The sequence below is a fragment of the Purpureocillium takamizusanense genome, chromosome 4, assembly GCF_022605165.1.
Source record: "Purpureocillium takamizusanense chromosome 4, complete sequence".
Classification (NCBI taxonomy): domain Eukaryota; kingdom Fungi; phylum Ascomycota; class Sordariomycetes; order Hypocreales; family Ophiocordycipitaceae; genus Purpureocillium; species Purpureocillium takamizusanense.
This window is the reverse complement of record NC_063071.1, coordinates 2,281,540-2,301,482: the sequence shown is the minus strand read 5'-3', so window position 1 is coordinate 2,301,482 and position 19,943 is coordinate 2,281,540. Positions and strand designations below refer to the sequence as shown.

At 60.5% G+C, this 19,943-nt stretch overlaps 9 protein-coding genes across 10 annotated transcripts; 6 read left to right on the top strand and 3 right to left on the bottom strand.

Moving 5' to 3' along the window:
- Window positions 1-68: 68 nt before the first annotated feature.
- Window positions 69-3,793, bottom strand: JDV02_005345 (uncharacterized protein). Its single transcript, XM_047986629.1, has 4 exons — window positions 3,507-3,793; window positions 2,775-3,417; window positions 2,424-2,717; window positions 69-2,369 (listed from the first exon to the last, which is right to left on the bottom strand). Exons 1-4 carry the CDS (start codon window positions 3,514-3,516, stop codon window positions 824-826), a joined length of 2,493 nt encoding a protein of 830 aa, XP_047842612.1. The 5' UTR covers window positions 3,517-3,793; the 3' UTR covers window positions 69-823.
- A 1,513-nt stretch (window positions 3,794-5,306) lies between these two features.
- On the top strand, window positions 5,307-6,003 carry YOP1 (ER membrane protein DP1/Yop1; the record flags this gene model as incomplete). Its single annotated transcript, XM_047986628.1, has 4 exons — window positions 5,307-5,357; window positions 5,416-5,631; window positions 5,703-5,824; window positions 5,883-6,003. 4 exons carry the CDS (start codon window positions 5,307-5,309, stop codon window positions 6,001-6,003), a joined length of 510 nt encoding a protein of 169 aa, XP_047842611.1.
- Window positions 6,004-6,866: 863 nt separating this feature from the next.
- Window positions 6,867-9,558, top strand: MID1 (stretch-activated cation channel mid1). The gene is made up of 2 exons (XM_047986627.1): window positions 6,867-8,268; window positions 8,323-9,558. The coding sequence occupies exons 1-2, from the start codon at window positions 7,086-7,088 to the stop codon at window positions 8,994-8,996; spliced, it is 1,857 nt and encodes a 618-aa protein (XP_047842610.1). The 5' UTR covers window positions 6,867-7,085; the 3' UTR covers window positions 8,997-9,558.
- A 211-nt stretch (window positions 9,559-9,769) lies between these two features.
- JDV02_005342 (3-oxoacyl-[acyl-carrier-protein] reductase) lies at window positions 9,770-11,392 on the top strand. The gene is made up of 7 exons (XM_047986626.1): window positions 9,770-9,953; window positions 10,018-10,096; window positions 10,185-10,582; window positions 10,686-10,743; window positions 10,834-10,886; window positions 10,964-11,086; window positions 11,158-11,392. The coding sequence occupies exons 1-7, from the start codon at window positions 9,883-9,885 to the stop codon at window positions 11,216-11,218; spliced, it is 843 nt and encodes a 280-aa protein (XP_047842609.1). The 5' UTR covers window positions 9,770-9,882; the 3' UTR covers window positions 11,219-11,392.
- Window positions 11,393-11,469: 77 nt separating this feature from the next.
- JDV02_005341 (uncharacterized protein) lies at window positions 11,470-12,279 on the bottom strand (the record flags this gene model as incomplete). The annotated part of the gene is made up of 1 exon (XM_047986625.1): window positions 11,470-12,279. The coding sequence occupies one exon, from the start codon at window positions 12,277-12,279 to the stop codon at window positions 11,470-11,472; it is 810 nt and encodes a 269-aa protein (XP_047842608.1).
- Window positions 12,280-14,241: 1,962 nt separating this feature from the next.
- CEL3B (Beta-glucosidase) lies at window positions 14,242-17,421 on the top strand. Of its 2 annotated transcripts, XM_047986623.1 has the most exons (5): window positions 14,242-14,614; window positions 14,701-15,015; window positions 15,123-15,280; window positions 15,349-16,215; window positions 16,309-17,421. In XM_047986623.1, the coding sequence occupies exons 1-5, from the start codon at window positions 14,524-14,526 to the stop codon at window positions 17,257-17,259; spliced, it is 2,382 nt and encodes a 793-aa protein (XP_047842606.1). In that variant the 5' UTR covers window positions 14,242-14,523; the 3' UTR covers window positions 17,260-17,421. The 2 variants fall into 2 exon arrangements, with proteins under 2 accessions (XP_047842606.1, XP_047842607.1); XM_047986624.1 differs by having other exon boundaries at window positions 14,701-15,280.
- Window positions 17,239-18,568, bottom strand: JDV02_005339 (uncharacterized protein). Its single transcript, XM_047986622.1, has 3 exons — window positions 18,157-18,568; window positions 17,851-17,977; window positions 17,239-17,731 (listed from the first exon to the last, which is right to left on the bottom strand). The coding sequence occupies exons 1-3, from the start codon at window positions 18,358-18,360 to the stop codon at window positions 17,628-17,630; spliced, it is 435 nt and encodes a 144-aa protein (XP_047842605.1). The 5' UTR covers window positions 18,361-18,568; the 3' UTR covers window positions 17,239-17,627.
- Window positions 18,569-18,867: 299 nt separating this feature from the next.
- Window positions 18,868-19,179, top strand: JDV02_005338 (uncharacterized protein; the record flags this gene model as incomplete). The annotated part of the gene is made up of 1 exon (XM_047986621.1): window positions 18,868-19,179. The coding sequence occupies one exon, from the start codon at window positions 18,868-18,870 to the stop codon at window positions 19,177-19,179; it is 312 nt and encodes a 103-aa protein (XP_047842604.1).
- Window positions 19,180-19,309: 130 nt separating this feature from the next.
- JDV02_005337 (uncharacterized protein) lies at window positions 19,310-19,856 on the top strand (the record flags this gene model as incomplete). Its single annotated transcript, XM_047986620.1, has 3 exons — window positions 19,310-19,312; window positions 19,392-19,527; window positions 19,789-19,856. 3 exons carry the CDS (start codon window positions 19,310-19,312, stop codon window positions 19,854-19,856), a joined length of 207 nt encoding a protein of 68 aa, XP_047842603.1.
- Between the last annotated feature and the right edge of the window lie 87 nt (window positions 19,857-19,943).

Here is a 19,943-nt window from a genome sequence, read left to right as displayed (position 1 = left end):
AGTAGGGCTGCACCGGGAGGTGGCGGACGGCAATCAAGTGAAGCCCCACGTCCGAATTGGGTCATTCCCCTTAGCACACCCGGCATCCGACTCGTATTCGTACCTACTTCGCAGAACACGCCCACCTCACTCAACACAGACCAAATGCCGACCTCACATGCTCGTCTTCACCACAGAGGGCGCGCCCAATGCCGGCCGCCCCCGAGGCACCATCACCATATATGTTGCCCCCAACACATGGGCGCGCATGTGAACTTGCACCGCGTCGGCCGCAGGCACTTTGAATCGTAGTCGCTGCATATGCATATCGAATAGCCCCCGGCAAACGAGAAGCAAACCAGCCTTTGCGTCGTCTAGGCACCTATCTTGGTATCCAGAGCCGCCAGCTGTCTGTCCATGCACCCGAGTGTGTATCCTAGGCCGTGCATAACATCAATCAATACAAGTAATCGCCGTCGGAGCCAACCCGACTGCCAGCCAAAAGGCACATGAAGCCTCTCGTGCCCGCCGTTCGTCAAATACAGACCCGCCAGCCGCCGACACCGTTGCCACCACCTCCGGCCGTTGAGCAAACAGCCCCTCAGCAACAGCGTCGTCGTTATGTATCGTGCCTCGTCCCCATCGTCACGTCGCGCCGTCATTAGTCACTCTCCCCCAGCCCTGGGTAGCCCCGGTAGCCACCTCCCCCCTTCCGTGCGTACCGATCCGAGAACAGCACTGGGTATTAAAGCCACCCAACTCAAGCACCATCCCAAACGCCGACCGTCCCATGCCTGCCGGCTTCCTTTTTTGCGCCGTTCTCCCAATATGCTTCATGGTCTGCTTATAAGGCAGCCCCTCCCACCGCCAGCTCCGTCCCCGCCACCATTCCCACACCGTCCGCTCCCGAGAACGTGTACTTGTCCATGGGGAAGTCGTCCTCGGGCGTCCGCATGCTGATTCCGCTGTCGTCGTGTGGATCCGCGTTACCGCTGTTGCCAGCGCCGCCGCCGCCACTGGTCCCTCCCGTGGCCGTCTGGCTGGCGTTCGGCGGGGGCGGGAACGGGGCGCGACCTGGCTGCGACTGAGAGACGTTGGGCACGTTCACGTCTTCGCTGCCGGTGCTGTAGCGCGAGTTCTGTCGGCTCGTCTCCTTGGTCGCCTCCTCCGGGCTCGCCTCCATTTTGGAGCTTGGCTGCCGCGGCTTTTGCTTCATGAAGCCTCCCTGCTCGGCGAGGAATACCACCATTTCGTCGACCCATGTCTTCGTCACCCACCAGGATCCGAAGCTCTTACCCTGCGCCAGCGTAAGATCTCGCATCACCGCCGTTCCGATCCGCTCCACGCACCAAACGATGTCTGTGTGCGATGCGTACGGGAACTTATCCGGCAGCCCTTGCATAAAGCCGACCCATCGGTCCAGTACGTTCTGGCCCGTCGAGTTGACACCGCTGTTCTCGTCCGGCTGTCGGTTGCTTCGAGATGCCACATCGCCGTACACGGTAAGGCACTCCACCTCCCAAGGCACATTGACCGGGTCGAGCAAGTCGCGCATCTCCGTCACCAGCAAGTCCACCACATCGTCCATGCCGCGTGTCGGCACACATTCCGCGACCTTGCGAGCTCGTATCATTGTGATCCAGTCCAGGTACATCTGGTCCCGGTTCGCTGGGTTGGACAGCATGTTGGCCGCAGCATGGGCCGTGAGGTTGACGCGGAGCGCCCTGTCCAGGAGCCCGGCGAAGATGGCAGCCGGGCCTTCTTTGGCGGCAATCACATGCTGAGGCTGGCCTTGGAAAGATTCGCGGACGTGCGGCACTAACCTCTCGGAGATGTTGCGAAGGGTATCAAGAACGGGCTTGGGGACGACTTGCAGCGTCAGCCCTGCAATAATGCTCATCATTCGCTGATACAAGGCGAAATCGCAGCCCTCGATCCACGGCGCTAGAGCTGCATTGCCGAGCAGCTTCTGCACGGGCATCGTGAGCGTGCCCTGAAAAGAAGTGTAGAGGTGGAAGAAGGTCTTCTCGCGGCAGTAACGGATGCACTCTACCAGAGAGGTGCAGTGAGACCGATACAAGGCCGACAATGACTTGGCGGCATCGGGATCGGTACCGTGCGGCAGGTACGGTTCGATTGCCGGCAGCGCAATGGGCTCCGACTGCTTGACGTTGGACTCGTCATCGACGGACAGGAACGCCAGCTCCAAAGACGTCTTGGTGGAGGTGCTATGAATGGTGTCAAAGCTGGCCAGCTCTGGCTGGTTGTAAAGGCTGTGGGTTCGAGCATCAGCACCAGCCTCCCCATTCTCCCTTTGGCTCGGACGAGAGCCCTCTGGAGCGGGTAGCGAGCCTCGACCAGCAGGTCCGTTGGATTGCGACTGAGATCTGCTGCACAACTGTTAGCATCCAGAGACAAGTTTGCATGCGAACAAGGCCACTAACCTGAAACTTTGGCCAAAGCCCTGTGCCTCGGGCAGCGGGCGTGGGACAGGGGGCTGCGAGTCGCGCGAATCACCTTGGTCTTCGACGAGCGCGAAGTTGACGTAGTGATACTTGGACTCTCCACGCACTCCCAATCGACGAGTCTTTAGTCCTGGGAAGAGGACGCGCACGAGCTTACCAAAGCTGGCGGGGTTGAGGACCGTAATTCTCTCGGTAGCGCAGCGAGATGCATAGTTGGCATAGACGCGACCACGCGGAACCGAACCCTTACCCTTGGAACAAACCGAGTTGATCCTGAAGTGATTTAGTATTTGCGGTCTGTGAACCGCGAGCAAGGGGCGGGGGCCGTACCAAAGCATAGCAAAAACCTGTCGCGTCCGTTCTGAGTTTGGACCGCGCTCATTGCCGTGCAGCTCACCAGCGACGTCCTGAAGTGTGCGGTGGCGGTTAGCGCCAAACAGCTGCCTCATCTCGAGCTCATTGTTCGCGCTCGACCTCGTGGCGGGCTTAGGTGCGCCGACAGCGCCGCCCATGAGATCGGCATCGTCATTGTCGTCCCTGTCCAGCATCTGGGTGTCGCCGTCAGTGAAGCTCGCGTTGCCGCCGTACTGCTCGTTTGGTAGCGGATGGCGAGCCATGGGGTGCTGCTGCTGCTGCTGCTGTGTAGCCTGCTGTTGATAGGACATGTGGTGATGGGTCATGGGTGCGGACATCGAGTTATCCATAGAGAAGTCGTGGTTTCCTGACTGCATGCTGGTGGCAGCCTGTACCATCATCATCTCCTCGGTGGACATTTGGGCCGTCGAGTTCATGGGCTTGTCGTTGGACATCCATTGGCCAGCATACATGCTGGAAGTGTCTGCGAAGCCCGAGTGGTCCATGTTTGGTTGGGTTGTGGCACTGTGGATGGAGGTCGTGGAAGCGCGGGACTGTGGCCGCTTCATGCTTCTCGACTTGGCCGCGGCGGCTGCGGCGCCTCTGGTGGCCGGGTTGTCTGCGAACGCGCAAGGTCAGCTTGAGTGAGCAGAGATTTTGACGAGGCGCATAGGCCCCGTCTTGCAGTTCGGGATGCACATAACGTACCCTGTTCCATGCCGAAGGAGCGGCGCTGGGTGGCGGGAAGTAGAGGTTGGACGGTCTGGCGGTGCTACCGAACAACAAACATTGGCTGGGCCCGCACGAGTCGGAAAGGCGACGGCGGCCGACGAGAACCGGGAAAAAGCGAAGAAAAGAGAAGAAAGCGTCCCGCGGCAATGAAAGTCGTGGTCTGGGCGCAGAAGATGGCCGTGAGGCGCGCGCTTGCTGCTCTTGACTGCCGCAGTCGACCTGCAGATGGCTGTTGTGTTTGGAGTTGTTTTCCTGTTGCGAGGCCAACGGGGGGAGTGGAGGTGAAAGAAAAAGCACGGGGCGGGACACCTGACTGGGGGTACGTACCTACTGTACCGGCCGGCTTTGGCAAAACCAAAACAAACCCAAGAAGCCACACTGGCTGGCGAGGCTAGCGTGGTGAGGGGGCGGTGTTGTTTGGGTTAGGTAAGCACGCATGGAGGTTCATTATCGGGAATTCCAGGGCTCCCTTTGCGAAGGGCACTGGTGCACTGCTGCAGTGAATCGCTGTGGGACATCGATGATGCAAGGCGGGGCAGCCAGAGTCAAGGTAGCTGGAGCCCTGTCAGCCAGCAGCTGCGCGACGGGCAGGTCGGGATGCTCGGTCAGAGGCTGGTTGCCTGAAGCAATGGATGCGCCCCAGCTGTCCTGCAACTGGCAGCGGCCCCGGAGGACCCGACTGTCCAACCTGACCTGGCCCGAGATCAGGCGTGCTTGGCCATTTGAGACGGGAAGTGCCCCCTTCCCACGGCCATTTGTGACGTGCCCGTATGATATTGTACTCGCAGCCTGTTGGAGCCTGGAGCGACGACGCAGTTCACAAAAGCAAACTGAGACCAGGCCGGACGAGCGCTGCGCTGCGAACCACTGCAGTCCGAGCGCCCCCGGAATTGATCACTGCTCAATCGCCCGCCAGCAGCAGCCCAACCCGGCGAGCTGGTGAGTCGCCCATGCAGGAACAGCGCAGCTCTGTATCACGGCTGGACCACCACCCGATTCACGCACGGGCACGCGTGGGGCCTTGCATATACGACGGTGGCAAGTACGTGCGTAGGTAGTAATCATAAATGGCTACTCGTACAACTACTACTAAATTGTATTGCACTGACAGGCTGGACACCTCGCAGACAGACAAGCTGGACATGACCACCGCGTCAACATACATCCCGCCCTTGTCAGTGCCTCGTGCGACGCACATCTGCTCGTGTGACATCTACCAGAGCTCTGTCCATGTGGACACATCAACAAACCTACCTACGGTAGGTACCTTAGGTACCACCTGCCTGGCTCAGTGGTGCTGCTGGTCGGCCCTTAGGTGGCGCGCCCTGTCGCCGCCAGCAGAGCCTTGGAGGGGTGAAACCCACCGCGGAATATCCGGGGCGCCCAACCCCTGCTAAGGGCCAAGTAGCCCCTCGGCCACCCGTCGGCGGGCGCGGACCAGGGCTCGTAACAACCCCGCTATCTCGCTCATTTGCCCTGTCTCATTATAGGCCAGATCCTTGGAACCGGGAGCACACACGTCAGAGCCCATCTGTCCTGGCGTCACCCACGAGCTGCTGTGCGTGCGCACTCTCATCAGTCACAAGCCGCTGACGCCTGATCTAGCTTCTTCCTCCTCCCTCCACCCAACACCACCAACTTGACACTCCTCGTCGACTTCAACTACAGGTCCCCCGCATCGCGCCTCGCTTGCTCGAGCTTCTCCTTACTTAAAACCATCTCTACCTTGTACAAAACACGCAGTAACCGCAGCCTGAGCTTGCACCCACCGTCAAAATGTCTGCGCAGCAAAAGGCTCAGAACTACCTCAGCACCTTGGACCAGGAGGTATGTCTGACCGTTCCCCTGCACAATCCTCACCCGTCACTGACGCAAGTGCCCGCAGCTTTCCAAGTATCCGGCCATCAACAACCTCGAGAGACAGTCGGGCGTTCCCAAGGCCTACGCCGCCATCGGCGTGGTCGCGCTCTACTTCTTTCTCATCATCTTCAACCTCGGCGGCCAGCTGCTTACAAACTTTGCTGGTTTCGTCATCCCAGGATATTACTCGCTCAATGCGCTCTTCACCACGTCCAAGGACGATGACACTCAGTGGCTGACGGTACGCTGGCCTTCCTGTCGATGTGACACTTCCGCACTGTGAGCGTGCTCTTTGCTGACAGGATGCTGCAGTACTGGGTGGTCTTCGCCTTCTTCACCGTCACGGAGAGCTTCTTCAACATTGTCTACTGGTTTCCCTTCTACTTCGTCTTCAAGTTTGTTTTCCTTCTGTGGCTGTCGCTGCCCATGTTCCGGTACGTCTCTCCCAGTTTCGCGCCGCGCCGCGCCGCGCAGATACTAACGATGACGTAGCGGTGCCGAGATCGTCTTCAAGTCGTTCCTGTCTCCCACCCTCGGCCGATACTTCCAGCAGCCCGCCTCGACTTCTGCCGGCCTGCGCTCCAAGACGGGTGGCCTGGACAAGTCCGAGTAACGGATGACAGCTTTGCCGGCCACGTCACACAGCAGCTGACTCCCTCCCTGCTGGTATTAAATGCGTGGCGTAATTGACTATGCGTGTTCACGATGGCCGCGATGAAGAAAATGAAGTATTGATACGGGGTGAGAGCTGCCAGGACCTATCTCTGGCCGTACCCAATCACTGCAATCTTGACTGGGTGCCCTGGAAGGCGTGGGCATGGCTGGGAAGGGCGATGATGCATTGTGGCAACGGCAACTGTTGTCTATGAATTTTGTGATTTAGGGGCTTGGATGGCGCAATAGAACAGCCTATCTCTGCATTCGAGGGAGGGGATGTGCGCGACGCGCGAGAGAGGGGGTGGCCGATGTCCCTGTTCGATAGCTCTGCATCTTCGGGATAGTGTACCTCGGGCTAAGCCACTGACCATCTTCCTGCGTGTACATGCTTGTGATTTTTGGCATTGCGACCTGTGTTCTGACGGCGGTGCCGCCCAGCCATACGTCATGCTCCTGATGATATCGCTTCTGGTCATCAGTTCCGTCTTGTTGCTGCTTCACCAATTGATAGGGAATGAATTCACGGGCATACTCTGCTGCAGAGCTCGAATCCCCAACTCAGCTACGGCCAGCACGGGCCTGCCTGGCATCCTAGATGACCATGGCTTGAAGCCCATTCCTTCAGCTGCCCCGCCGCTCCATGACGAAAGCGACCGCCCATCCCTTGGCCAGAGCGATGCCGTTGTGGCTGTGCGCCTGCCCCTTTTGAGCTGCTGCGCCACGCACCCGAAACGGCAGTCGCAGCTCCAATGCGAGAACAGTCAGCCGCGCTCCTCCAAGACATGGATGTCCAGGTGCCGATGAAACCCTTCCTCTGACAATTCCTCGACTGCAACACCGGGCCATGGCCGCCGTCTGTGCACATCGTCAATCGACTCGAGCTCCACTCGCCAGTCGGTGAACCTCTTCAACATGATTTCTCGCGACCACAGACGGGTTCAGCATCAGTCATAGGCCCACGATAGTTGCGTGCGCTTCCTTCAGTTGCTGCACCTCGAGGTCGGGCCGCTTGGTCCTGGCCTGCGGGCAGCAAGCAATATGCAGCTCAGCCCATTACAATCGCGGCTTGTGGCCTCTCTAGCCGCCTCGGTCTTCCTCCTCATTCTCTACCTCCTTCTGGTCTCGCCGCGATTAGCCTTTGCCGCCGAGATCCCCTTCGATTCCCATCAACCGATCGTTGCGACACACGACATCAATGCCCTACAGGGCGCGATTTACGAACCAGAGTTTGCGCTCCTTGACAGGAGCTTCATCGGACGAGCGCCGCCGGGTGTGGAGGCTCTCCAGCTTGACCAACCTCGGGCTTTAAACCTCGAGCCCGGCAAGACGGCGTGCTACATGGTAGAAAAGGCCGTGCTGCAGGGAAATACCGCTTCTGGAAACGCTCCACGCGATGAGATCAAGAGGGAGGCCTTGCCGGACGATGCTTCCGACAGCGACTCGTCCACGCCATCTGGCAAGCCAACTGGGCTGCTATACTTATCTGCGAATACTTGTCGGCAGCCCCGTGCGGCCAGGTCCAAAGACAACACGCTCGCCCCGCAACTCATCATATCTGTCTCCAACTCGAGCTTGGCAGGCTGTCCAAAAGCCACAAAACCTTTAAGGGTCGATAGAGACAAGGCGTTTGAGGAAGGCGCAGTTATGTACAGCGTGAACGCGACCGGAGACATCTACATCGGCATTACCGCGCCAAACGTATCAGCAGACTTTCAAGGGGTGTACAATTATGAGATTGCCGCGTCGCTAGAGGATTACTTCCATCAATACCAGGAGGATGGAGACTCGGAGCTTCTGTGGATGGACAGCGATTCATCGTCAGCGCTGCTGATGACGCAGGACCTGACGCGGAGCAGGGACGACATTGCACGAATCATGAGCCAGGAGCCTCCGTACGAGCTTTTCGTCAGTAACAAAAACTGGACCGACATGCACGGCATGATGCGTTCTGCTTGCGGTCTTCAGCGGAGCGCCCAAATCATGGCCAATAGCGCGAGCAACAAGAACCTCAACAGTCCCGTGAAGACTGCAATGACTCTCCGAGGTCGTGGCGGCTTTCCAAAGCAGCAATTCTATTTCGTGGCTCTCAACGAGAGCACAACTTATACCGGTATTTTGGTCAAGAAAGCCAACGTGACCGCGCATGAAAAGAGACAAGCAGGGGGCGCGGCCAGGCCCGGAAGCATCGTGTATCAGGCCACCGAGTTTAACACTGTCTCTAGTAAGTTTGGCATCTCAACGTCATACATGTATCACAGACGCTGATGTGAGCCAGGAACAAACTGCCAAGTCGTCACAGACCTCGAGTTTTGTGACGAGATTCAGTACGCAGTCCCGGGCAACAGCAACAAGTTCAACAATACGGCGTTAGCCAAGGCGTACGATGATTATGCCAAGTCCATGTACGCAAACTTTGAGAAGGTGATGATGCAAATACCCTGCGAGGCGGGGCGGACGTCGCGATATTCGCTAGCCAAGACGTGCGACGACTGCAGGACGGCGTACAAGCGTTGGCTTTGCAGCGTGAGCATACCGCGGTGCGAGGATCTCGGCAGCAGCAACGCTTTTGCACTCGTTCGAAATGCGGGACAGGCGTTTCCCAACGGCACCAAGATGTCGGATAGCGGCTTCGAGAATAAGCCGTATTCAATGGTGTCCCGGAATGTCTTCATCGACCAGAAGATAGAACCGGGACCGTACAAGGAGATGCTTCCTTGCGAAGACATTTGCTACAACGTGGTTCAGAACTGCCCGGCCAAGATTGGCTTCAGATGTCCGCAGCCGAAGCTGGTAGCGTTTAACTACAGCTACGGGCGGCGAGACTCAAACGGGTCGACGGTTGCGTGCAACTATCCGGGCGAAGCGCGAACACCGATGAGCACGGCAATGAGGACTATCCCGAATCTGATGCTGGTCGTCATTGCCATTCTTACCGTCGTGCTTGGCTGAAGGCCGCGCTCGTGCGCGAGATTGAAGATTTATTCAGAAGCTGCAGCCGACCTACTCGCGCGGTGGAAGGTGCGCTCGGGCCGACTCCACAAGCTGAAGACCCCATCGTCTTCTACCCGGGCAATACTTACTGAGCTGGTATACACGGGCTATCTTGGGCGGAATCGGTGACTAGCCATACCCGAGTCAGGGCAACACTCAACCGCTGGGAGACATTACGGCCACGAGAAGACTCAGTTGAAAACTAGACCATCAACTTGAAGTGCTCGTGGTGCGGCGCACAACGTCGGCGCGCAGGGCCGGAGAGGCTCGCTTTGGCCGGGACCTTGACAGGGTCATAGAACACGGATGCCACGCGATGCGGGGCCGGGATTTTACTGCCGGGAAAGCCAGTGCTGGCAGCTCGATGCTCTTGCTGATCGAGGGCAGCGCAGAGACGAAACATGAATGGACGTTGAAGCGCGGCGGAGGGGAAGAAGTCTCTACGACGTCCCAAGGGTTGTATAATGTTGATGATAGAAAGGAGCAAGCGTAGTCTGTTTGATCAATTTATTACATAGAGTACACTTGTCATGCCACCGCATGCAAAGCCGGGCCGCGGACAGATGGCCGCGATGCGATGCGATGCGATGCGAGATCGGCTGTGCACCGGCAGGCGGACGTGTGGGGTTGCCACGATGCTGGATGGAGCAAAGGCCGCCCGCTCGCCAGCCCGCCCAGCGCTGGGGACGCCATCGGCAATTGAGTGACGGTGACCACCCACTCACTTACACCCGACAACAACGTACGCTTCTTCTCTGGCCACTCCCTGTTCTCTCATCAACATACATCACATCCTCCTCTTGGGACAAGCTGCAGGCAAAGAAGATCACGTCCATATATCATCATGACGACGCTCTCACTGCAAGACGTGGACAACAGAGTGCAGGGCCGCCTGGCACTCGTCACCGGCGCAACGTGAGCGACCAACTCACCACCCTCGCCACGGGGCGTGACAGGGCAGGCTTGCTAATTCGATCAGGGGTGGCATCGGGTCTGCCTGCGCGAGGGCACTGGCCGCCGACGGCTGCGATGTTGCGCTGCACTACGCGTCCAGCGAGGTACGGCCACCATGGGTGTGGATGGGTGCATGCATGCATGCACTTTGAGGAGAGGAGCAAAGCGTTTTGACTGAACTCCACGATGTAGGAAAAAGCCGAAGCCCTAGCCTCGTCCCTCCGGAAAGCCCACCCGGCGCAGTTCTTCACGACGATCCGGGCGGACCTGTCGGACCGGGCGGCGACGCGGGCGCTCGTGCCGTCGCTGCTGGGCCGCGAGGCGGTGTCGGCGCGCGGGCACGCGGCCGTGTCGGTGCTCGTGGCCAACGCGGGCATGGGGCGGCGCATCAGGGACGTGGCCGACATCGGCGAGGACGACTGGGACGATATCCTCGAGGTCAACGCGCGCAGCCAGTTCGTCGTGACCAAGGCGTGCGTCGAGGGCATGCGGCGCCAGGGCTGGGGACGGGTCGTGCTCGTGGGGAGCATCGCGAGCAGGGGCGGGGGCATCAACGGGTGCCACTACGCGGCGTCCAAGGGGGCCATGACGTGCGTTTGAAGCAGTTTCCTCTTCCACTTCCTCTTCCTCTTCCCTTGGCTGCAGTGTGCGGCAGCGGCAGCGGCGCTGACGAGCGGACGTGTGCGCCTCTAGGTCCATGGGGCTGAACCTCGCGACGGTGCTGGCCGGAGAGGGCATCACCGTTAACATTGTGAGTTTGCCTCCCGCCTGCGGGCCTCTTCTTTCCTCCTTTCTCCCCCAAGCGCGAGTGCAGGGACAATTACCAACCAAACGCTACCAGGTCCAACCCGCCATGATTGGAGCCACAGGCATGATACCAACGCCCAAATCTCGGCAAGTCGACCTTGGCCTAACTCGGACACGTTACGGTACATCTGGCTAACTACTAACATGGTGGCGGCTACATGCAGCACGTGGAAGAGCACGGATCACGTCGAGGAGCTCAAGGTGTCGGACCCAGGGCTGGGCATCGCGGCGAGCGTGCCGGTGCACCGGTTGGGCGTGCCCGAAGAAGTGGCCAATGTTGTTTCCATGTGGGTGACGCTTGCTCGCCGTGCTGATTGATGTTGCCCCAACGAGTTTAACTGACGGCTGGGTTGTCTAGGTTTGTCAAGACGGGATACATGACGGGGCAGGAGGTGTTGCTGGCGGGCGGGCTAAAGTAATGGGTGCCTGTGTGTGCACGTCACCAAGGCATGCAAGTCGAACGGCGGGCGTGAACAGACAGTATGGGCTCTCCTAGGGCCAAGGTCTGGTGGGTAGGCCCATCAACAAGGTATAGCCAACATGAAGATCTGCTCCTATTACAAGACTTGGTGCTGGCTATTTCGACCATGAAGATCTGCTCTTATTACAAGACTTGGCGCTGGCTATTTCACGACCATGAAGATGGTTCGACATGACCGCCCTGCTCAACTCAATGCGACAATCGAGTCCTGACCCGCGCGTAGACGACAGGGGGTTTGCCCACCGCCGGCTCGCGGCGCTCGACCTCAAACATGTGGGGGAGCGCCTCGACGAGCTTGGCGAGCTTTTCGAAGCCGTACGTCCGGGGGTCAAAGTCGGAGTGCCGTTTGGCGACGAGGCCGCCGACCTTTGCCAAGTTGGCGAAGCCGTCAGCGTCGGACATGTCCACGACGGCGTCGCGCAGGAGCCACCGCACTTGGTTGGGGACGGCGGCGGCGGCAGCAGCAGCGTTGGTACCACCGGCAGGGACGACTAGAGCACCGGCGGCAGCAGCAGCAGCAGCAGCGGCAGCATCGCCGCCACCCGGGACCAGGTTCTCGACGTAGATGAACTTGTCGCAGGCGGCGACAAAGGGCTTGGGGGTCTTGCGCTCGCCGCAGCCGTAGACGACGAGGCCGGACTCGCGGATGCGGGAGGCGAGGCGGGTGAAGTCGCTGTCGCTCGAGACGAGGCAGAAGCCATCGAAGCTGCGCGAGTAGAGCAGGTCCATGGCGTCGATGATCATGGCGGAGTCGGTGGCGTTCTTGCCGGTGGTGTAGGCGAACTGCTGGACGGGCTGGATGGAGCACTTGAGCAGCCTCTCCTTCCAGCCCGTGAGGTTGGTGTCCGTCCAGTCGCCGTAGGCGCGCTTGACGAAGGCGGTGCCGTACTTTGCGATCTCGGCCAGCAGGTAGTTGACGCGGCTGGGCTGCGCGTTGTCGGCGTCGATGAGCACCGCGAGCTTGACCGTCGTGGTGCCCGACGCGGCGTCCTCGGTCATGATGATGATGATGACGATGATTGGCCTGTGATGCGGGGGAGGCGGTGGCTCGACCCTGTCTGTGTGTGATATCTGCAATGCCTGTCGCTCTGTGTGCCGCCGTCGATGGGCGGCGGCGGTGTATCGTGTCGTGTCCTTTCCTGTTACCAGTCTTCAACGGTGCGTGCTGTGCGGTTGTCGGAGCAGGAGCCTTGAAGACGCAAGAAAGAACCCAGAATCAAACAAGCAAGCAAACAAACAAAACACAAGAGGCGGTCGCGCACGACGTATGTCACAAAAAAAGAGGTCCAAAATTGTGTGAACGAGATTTGATCACGACGGCACAAGACCCAGCAGAACGAGGTTGTCTGTCGTCGGTCGTCGTCTGGCTGGCATGCAAGTGTCCGCCGACGTGTGTGTGTGCCTTTGTGCCAAGCGGGGTAAAGTGGCCAGTAAGAAGACGAAACCTAGAGAAGGAAAAAAAGCAAGGTAGAAACCAGGTGCGCTCGTCGAAAATAAAACGTACACCCGTGCGTTTCCTTGTCTGTTTTGCCCATCTGCAAGCCTTGTTCGCTATGCATCGCCCGCCGCCTTGTCGTGGCGTGGGTAGTTATTGGGTCCAAAACAAACGCTTGGAGAAGGCGGCCTTGTATAATCACATATTTCGTACAGGCGAATGAATGAATGAATGGGTACCCAAACGACCCGCGAGGAGGAAATGGGCATGTTTTGGGGGTTGGTATTCGTAGTACAGTGCCTGTTTCAGGCCGTCCCGTCCCCCGCAAAACGACGACAATGGACCGAACATGATGCTTGCGTGCGTCGGAGATGGTGGCTTCTCCTGTATAAAAGGGAGCCGGCTGGATGTCGGGGCACCCAGATATGCCTACCCGTCCAGATCTCACTGTGGGCACGGTAGCAGCTTGGGCACCCGTATCAATCTGCGGGCTTTCTGGGCAATGGATGCCCAAGCCTACCCAAGACAAAGAGGCACTTTGTATTGTCGTCTGCTCTGGAGAGGCAAACCCAATATATTACCAGGGATTTGGCTGCGTTTTCCATGGCATCCAGAACAGTACGACCGGGACGTAACGCGGTATAACAAGACTGGCCACGCCCAGTCTATATGTGCACGGCCGACTGGGCCGCCCGGAAGAGACGCAGTCGACAAGCCGTGCCCAGTGCCGGTGCACATACTAGGAGTAGCCCTCCTGTTGGCACATGCTTTGACCAGTCGCAGATGCATGCAGTAGCGGGCACACTGCAACACGCCGGCCCAACCAGCTCTTCGTCGCTCTGTGGCTCCCGTTCGTGGTTGATGTCGGAGGCGCGGGCCGCGGAATGATGATGGCATCCGTACGTACGTACGTGGTAGACGGACGAGTGGCGGCGTGAGAGGCTGCAAGCCGGACCGACTGAGCTGTAGTGCGTAGTACAGTATACGTAGAGTCGACAACCGGTGGTCAACTCAAACGTGGGGGTCAGTTGCTGGTAGCGTAAGGACTGCTTGCCGTTCGCGGAGGTCGCTCGGGATCGGGGAGACCAAGGGACCACTGCCGTGTTATTAACTCTAGTAAAGCGGACTGGAGAAGGGAGGAAGAGAGGAACTGGAGCCGCCCACGACAGGCAGGGCTCCTCGCCAGCCGCGGAGTATCGGCCCGGACAAGCCAGAGTTGAGGTGCCCAGTCGGCAGGCGCGCCATGCCGCCCACTCGCACTTTCCACTTCTACGGTGCCGTCGGCGGCGGGGCGGGTCGCCCGGCCCCCCGGAACGAGCCCCGATTCGCACCGCGTGTGTCGCCCCGGATTGCGCTGCGCCGCGCCGCACCGCGCCCCCTCCCCTCGCCGTATTTCGCCCCGATCAGCGCCCCTCCTGCCCTGTCCGGGCCCGCCGTTCGTTACAATTTGCCATGTCTCCCCACGGCGCGTGTCACACCAAGGCCGACTGATGCACATCATCATCACGCCGTTCGTTCGTGCGTGTTCGTCGTCGGCTCCTGCCTGCCTGCCTGCCTGCGCCATCTGAGGGAGGGGCCCCGACGGTCTGACCCCCCACCGTGCGACAGACACCAATGCTTCTTTGGCTTCCACATTATAAGTCATCGTCATCGGTGGGTGGGATGCAGGCGGTGAGCTGATATAACATCTCTGCCTCACCCGTCTCTCCACCACGACGGCGATTCTGCGAGCCCCCTTGTCTCCGTAACGTCGTCGAATTCGTGACCCCGACGAGGTTGATCATCCACCCAGCCAGCCGAGAGGAGACATGATGTGGTCCACGACATTGGCCTTCGCGGCCCTCGCGCTGCCCTTTGGCGCATCGACCCGCGCCGTCTCGCCCGACGTCTATCCCAGCCGTGAGTCGCCGCCCCCCCTCCTCTCTGCTGCGATCGATTCCACACACCGTGGTTTTCACGGCTTAACTGACCAATCTTCCCCCCAGCTCCCGGCCAAGGCTCTGGCCGCTGGGCGGGCGCCTATGCCAGCGCGCGCAAGCTCGTCACGCAGATGACGCTCGAGGAAAAGGTCAACGTCACGCGCGGCTTCAAGACCGACGCCAACGTCTGCGCCGGCAACTCGGGCTCCGTGCCCCGGCTCGGCTGGCCCGGCATGTGCCTCCACGACGCGGGCAACGGCGTCCGCGCCACCGACATGGTCAGCGCCTGGGCCTCGGGCCTGCACGTCGGCGCCAGCTGGGACCGCAACCTGACGTACCAGCGCGGCCTCTACATGGCCAAGGAGTTTCGCGCCAAGGGAGGTGAGAAGACAACGATGCGCCACTAGTACTGCCATGTACTTTGAGGGGGAAGCAAGAAGCGACGACGGGAGGAAGCGTGGCTGACGTTTGGACACATAAAACAACAGTCAACATTGCTCTGGGCCCCAACGCCGGGCCCTTGGGCCGCACACCTCTTGGCGGCCGGAACTGGGAGGGCTTCTCCGTCGACCCTTATCTCTCCGGCCAGCTCAACGCCGAGACAATCGTCGGATATCAAGACGCCGGCGTTATTGCCAACCTCAAGGTGCGTGCCCCCAGCTCCCCTGTGAAACGGCAACGCGTCACACCTCCTCGTCTGACCGGAAGCCTCAGCACTTCATCGCCAACGAGCAAGAGACGTACCGACGCCCTTACTCTGGCGTCGAGGCCGCGTCGTCCAACCTCGACGACAAGACCCTGCACGAGTACTACCTCTGGCCCTTCATGGACGGCGTCCGCGCCGGCGTCGCCTCCGTCATGTGCTCTTACAACCGCATCAACAACACCTACGGCTGCGAGAACAGCAAGCTCATGAACGGCGTCCTCAAGTCGGAGCTCGCCTTTGACGGCTTCGTCATGCTCGACTGGAACGCCCAGCACAACCTGCAGAGCGCAAACGGGGGGCTCGACATGGTCATGCCCTACGGTGGCTCCTGGGGGGACAATTTGACGCACGCCGTTCGGAACGGGACCGTGACCGAGAAGCGTATCACGGACATGGCGACGAGGTCAGACGATGAAAAGAAAACCCTCGTACCTCTTTTGGTCATCTTGACGACTGACCGGCTTTGCAGAATCCTCGCCGCTTGGTACCTCGTCGGCCAAGACGCGCCAGACTTCCCGGCCCCGGGCGTCGGCATGAAGAACCTCTCCCTGCCGCACGAGCCCGTCGACGCCCGCGTCCCCGAGTCCAAGCCGGTGCTCCTCGGCGGTGCTGTCGCCGGCCACGTCCTCGTCAAGAATGTCAACCGCACGCTGCCGTTCCGCAGCAAGCCCAAGATGCTGTCCGTCTACGGCTACGACGCCGCGCCGCCGCCCACCAAGAACATCGACACCCTCTTCCAGCTCGGCTACACGTCCTCGCAGGAGATGGGCCAGGCGGTGCTCGGCACGTTGCGCAGCTTCGACCAGGCAGCGCGCGGGGGCACCATCACCACTGGCGGCAGGGCGGGCGCCAACGCGCCGCCATACATGAGCGACGTGAGTCTGCTATCTCTGTCTTGCGTCGCTTCTCACTCTCGGAGTGTACACATGAGCTGACAAGTGGGCGACATCGCCCTGCTCCGAAACCAGCCCCTGAGCGCCATCCAGCACCGTGCCGCCGCCGACGGCACCTGGGTCAACTGGGACATCGCGTCCACCACCCCGGACGTCAACGGCGCGACGCAGGCCTGCCTCGTCTTCATCAACGCCATCGCCACCGAGGGCTGGGACCGCACGGGACTGCACGACGACGCAAGCGACGGGTTGGTGCTGCACGTGGCCTCGCGCTGCGCCAACACCGTCGTCGTCGTCCACGCCGCCGGCATCCGCCTCGTCGACCAGTGGATCGAGCACCCCAACGTCACGGCCGCCGTCTTGGCCCACCTGCCCGGCCAGGACTCGGGCACCGCCCTCGTACGCCTGCTCTACGGCGAGGACAACTTCTCCGGCCGCCTGCCCTACACCGTCGCGCGCAACGAGTCCGACTACCCCGTGTATGCGCCGTGCGGCCGTGGTCGGGACAACACGACGGACCCCCAGTGCGACTACACCGAGGGCGTCTACCTCGACTACCGCGCCTTTGACGCCAGGAACGTGACGCCGCGCTTCGAGTTTGGCTACGGCCTGAGCTACACCACCTTTGAGTACTCGTCGCTCGCGCTCTCACCTACCAGGGCGCTGTGCGCGACACCACCATCATCACCATCGTCGTCGTCGACGAACAGCACCCACGACGGCCTATGGGACGTGGTCGCGCACGTCGAAGCCACCGTCGCCAACGCGGGCCCCGTCTCGGGCGACGAAGTTGCGCAACTGTACGTCGGCATCCCCGGCGCGCCGCCCAAGCAGCTGCGCGGCTTCGAGAAGGTCCACCTGCGGCCCGGCGCGGCGGCGACGGTGCGCTTCGACTTGACGAGACGCGACGTGAGCGTGTGGGACGTGGCGCGCCAGCGCTGGGTCGTGCAGAAGGGGGAGTATCCCGTGTACGTGGGAGCGAGTTGTCGCGATGTGAGGTTGACGGGGTCACTGGTGGTCGAGTAGGTAGATAGATTAGTGGGTGGCCCCGTCGGTCGCTGGGGAGGCTGAGCGCGTATCGTCGCTGCTGGATTTTAGTGTACATGCGCGGCACAGATTGCCGCAATGATTTCCCTCCGTGGTATCTCCTGAAAGTTCGTCCTCGTGCGTGCGTGGCCGCGTCTGGTTTATCCCATCTTTTTGTGGGATGCGCGTAAATTTGCACCCCTTTCTCACCGGCCGATAACATGCCATCATCTCGGCAGATGTTCATGACTTCATCCGTACTCAGATAGCAATCCACGTGGGCGCTGCGCATCCCCCTCATGCCACCCTTGTGTCCATCGCATGGCATCGCGTCGCCATCGCATCGAACCGTGTCGCTTCGCTGCGCATCATGGCGTCTTCGTCTTCCCCTCAGCACCGGCCTTCTCCCCATCCTCCCCCTTTTTCTTCTTGTCGTACGCGCCAACCGTGGCCTCGAGCTCCGCAATCGTCGCTGCACGGCGCGCGTTAGCAACACACCCCAAATTTTCCTGGTTTCTTTATCGTTTGCATCATTCCCCTACTCCTCATCCTCCTCCTCATCATCCGGGATGGAAGTCCGCTTGCACATACCGTCTCTCTCCTCGCGGACCTCATCCGCCTCGAGCTTCATCCACGACCAGTACACGACCTGGTACGTGAAGACGGCGAGGAGTAGCACCTTGGCGATGGGGCGGGTGAAGGTCTTGTAGAATTGGGACTGCGCAACCTCCCCCGGGCATGGGACCGTCAGCCTTTTTTCTTATACCCTCTGCTACACCAACACACACACACACACTCTCTCTCTCTCTCTGTCCCCTCCCCCCGATATACATGCGCAGAATCGGGCTGACAGAGCCAGTGATAGGAAGGGGCGGCGTGGTAGGCGTGTTTACGTACCGTCGCGCTCGGCTGTTTTGACGCGCTGCCGCTGCCGCTGGCGTAGCATCGCCTCGTCGTCGCCGCAGGTAGTAGGGGGACGACGACCGGCAAGGTTCTCGTTGTGAGGGGGAGGCGTGCGCTCGTTGTGCTGGGGCCGGAGGCGGATGTGGCGAGGGTGAGGCGGCGCGTGAGCGGGAGCATCTGCCTGTGCCTGGCTGCCATGGCGGGCGGGCGGGCGGGCGGGCGGTTTGTTTGTTCGTAGTCGTTGTCGTCAATGCGCGCAAGTCGACGTCGGCAGCGGCGGTGGTGGTCGTACTCGACGTTGTTCCACGTTGTCAGTCGGGGATTTACTTGACGGAACCCGCACGCCAATTGAGCTCCCGTAGGTAGGTGGTGCTTGTTGCGAGCCACGGAGCCCGGGTAGTAACTGAGCCACTAGGCGGGTGAAATTGTAGGGTCCTGGCGCCCGTTGTGGACCTTGTTACCCAGGCTCCAGGTAGGCCGTGCTGCTGCTCGCTGTGCCACCTGTGGCGGTGCGGCATGTGCCGACTCCCCGCACTCCGGGGCTGTCCATGCTCGCGCCACAACGGTGGTGCGCTAGGCCAGTGCGCGCCCCCACCCCGCGAGGACACCTTCCCTCCCGGGCCCCGGGCGCGGTGCCGGCAACGACGGCGGCGGCGGCGGCGCGCGTGGTGCAACCTGTCCCCTGCAGGGGCTCCTTGACGACACATGTCCCCAAAAAGGCCATCCATCCACTCCATCCCGCGCACCGCACGGCACTTCACTTCACTCAGCACCACCACCACCTCTACGGAAAACCGCGCGCGCAATCATCACACGACCAGAAAGAAAGAAAGAAACACCGTGTCTGCCTGCCTGCCTGCCTTGCGGCCTGCGCCCTCTTTTTTTGTTTTCTGGTCGCTTGTCGATCCATTCCACCTTACCATCAGCTTCCACACCCGTCTGCGACATATCTGTCCACGCCTGCTCGCGCCGCGCACCGCACCGCACCACGCTCCTCTCCCAATTCTATATATATAGAGAGAGGGGGAGAAAAAGAGAGGGAGAGAGTGAACGCGAAACAGAACCCTCTTTCTGCTTCGGCACGGTCCTTTCCAACTCCATTCGTTTCAGATCCGCCTAAGCCACATCTACACACACAGAAGTCACCATGGTATGTTAGCGCACTCCAACCTCTCAGCTCAGACAACTGACCGAGCTCGTCCCCCCCCCCCCCCCTTGCAAACACACAGGCGCAAACACTCGAGCAACGCCGCCGCAACGCAAAGTTCGCCAAGGAGCAGGAGGCCAAGATGGGCAAGTCGGAGGAGCAGGTCAAGAAGCGCGTCAAGGAGACGCCCAAGGCCCCCATCTCCATGTTCTGGATTGGTGAGTTTTTGCTTGGTTCTTCCTTCCCTCGTCGCCTTTCTCCCCTGTCTTTTTCTCTCTTTCTGCCTCTCTCCCTCTCGAGCCCATGCCGCCCGTAAAGCTGCTCCCCTCGCGTGCGCGCGCGGTCGGGGAGGAGCGCGGGGGGGTTCTCGATGCGCACCGCCGCAGATGGCGTCCCCTTACCGGTCTCGAGCGGCCTTGCCCTTGAATCAATCACGGAGCTTTTGTGACTGACGCATTGGGATGCTTGCCCCCACATAGTCATTCTCGGCTTCATCGTCTTCGGCGGTCTAGTCTTCGAGGCATTGTCTCGCATGTTCGGTCAGTAAGCGCGCGATACGCCACACACCTCGCCACGATCGAGCGAAACGAGCGAGAGCGGAGGGTAGTGAGGCGCGCCGAGGTTCACGGGGCGT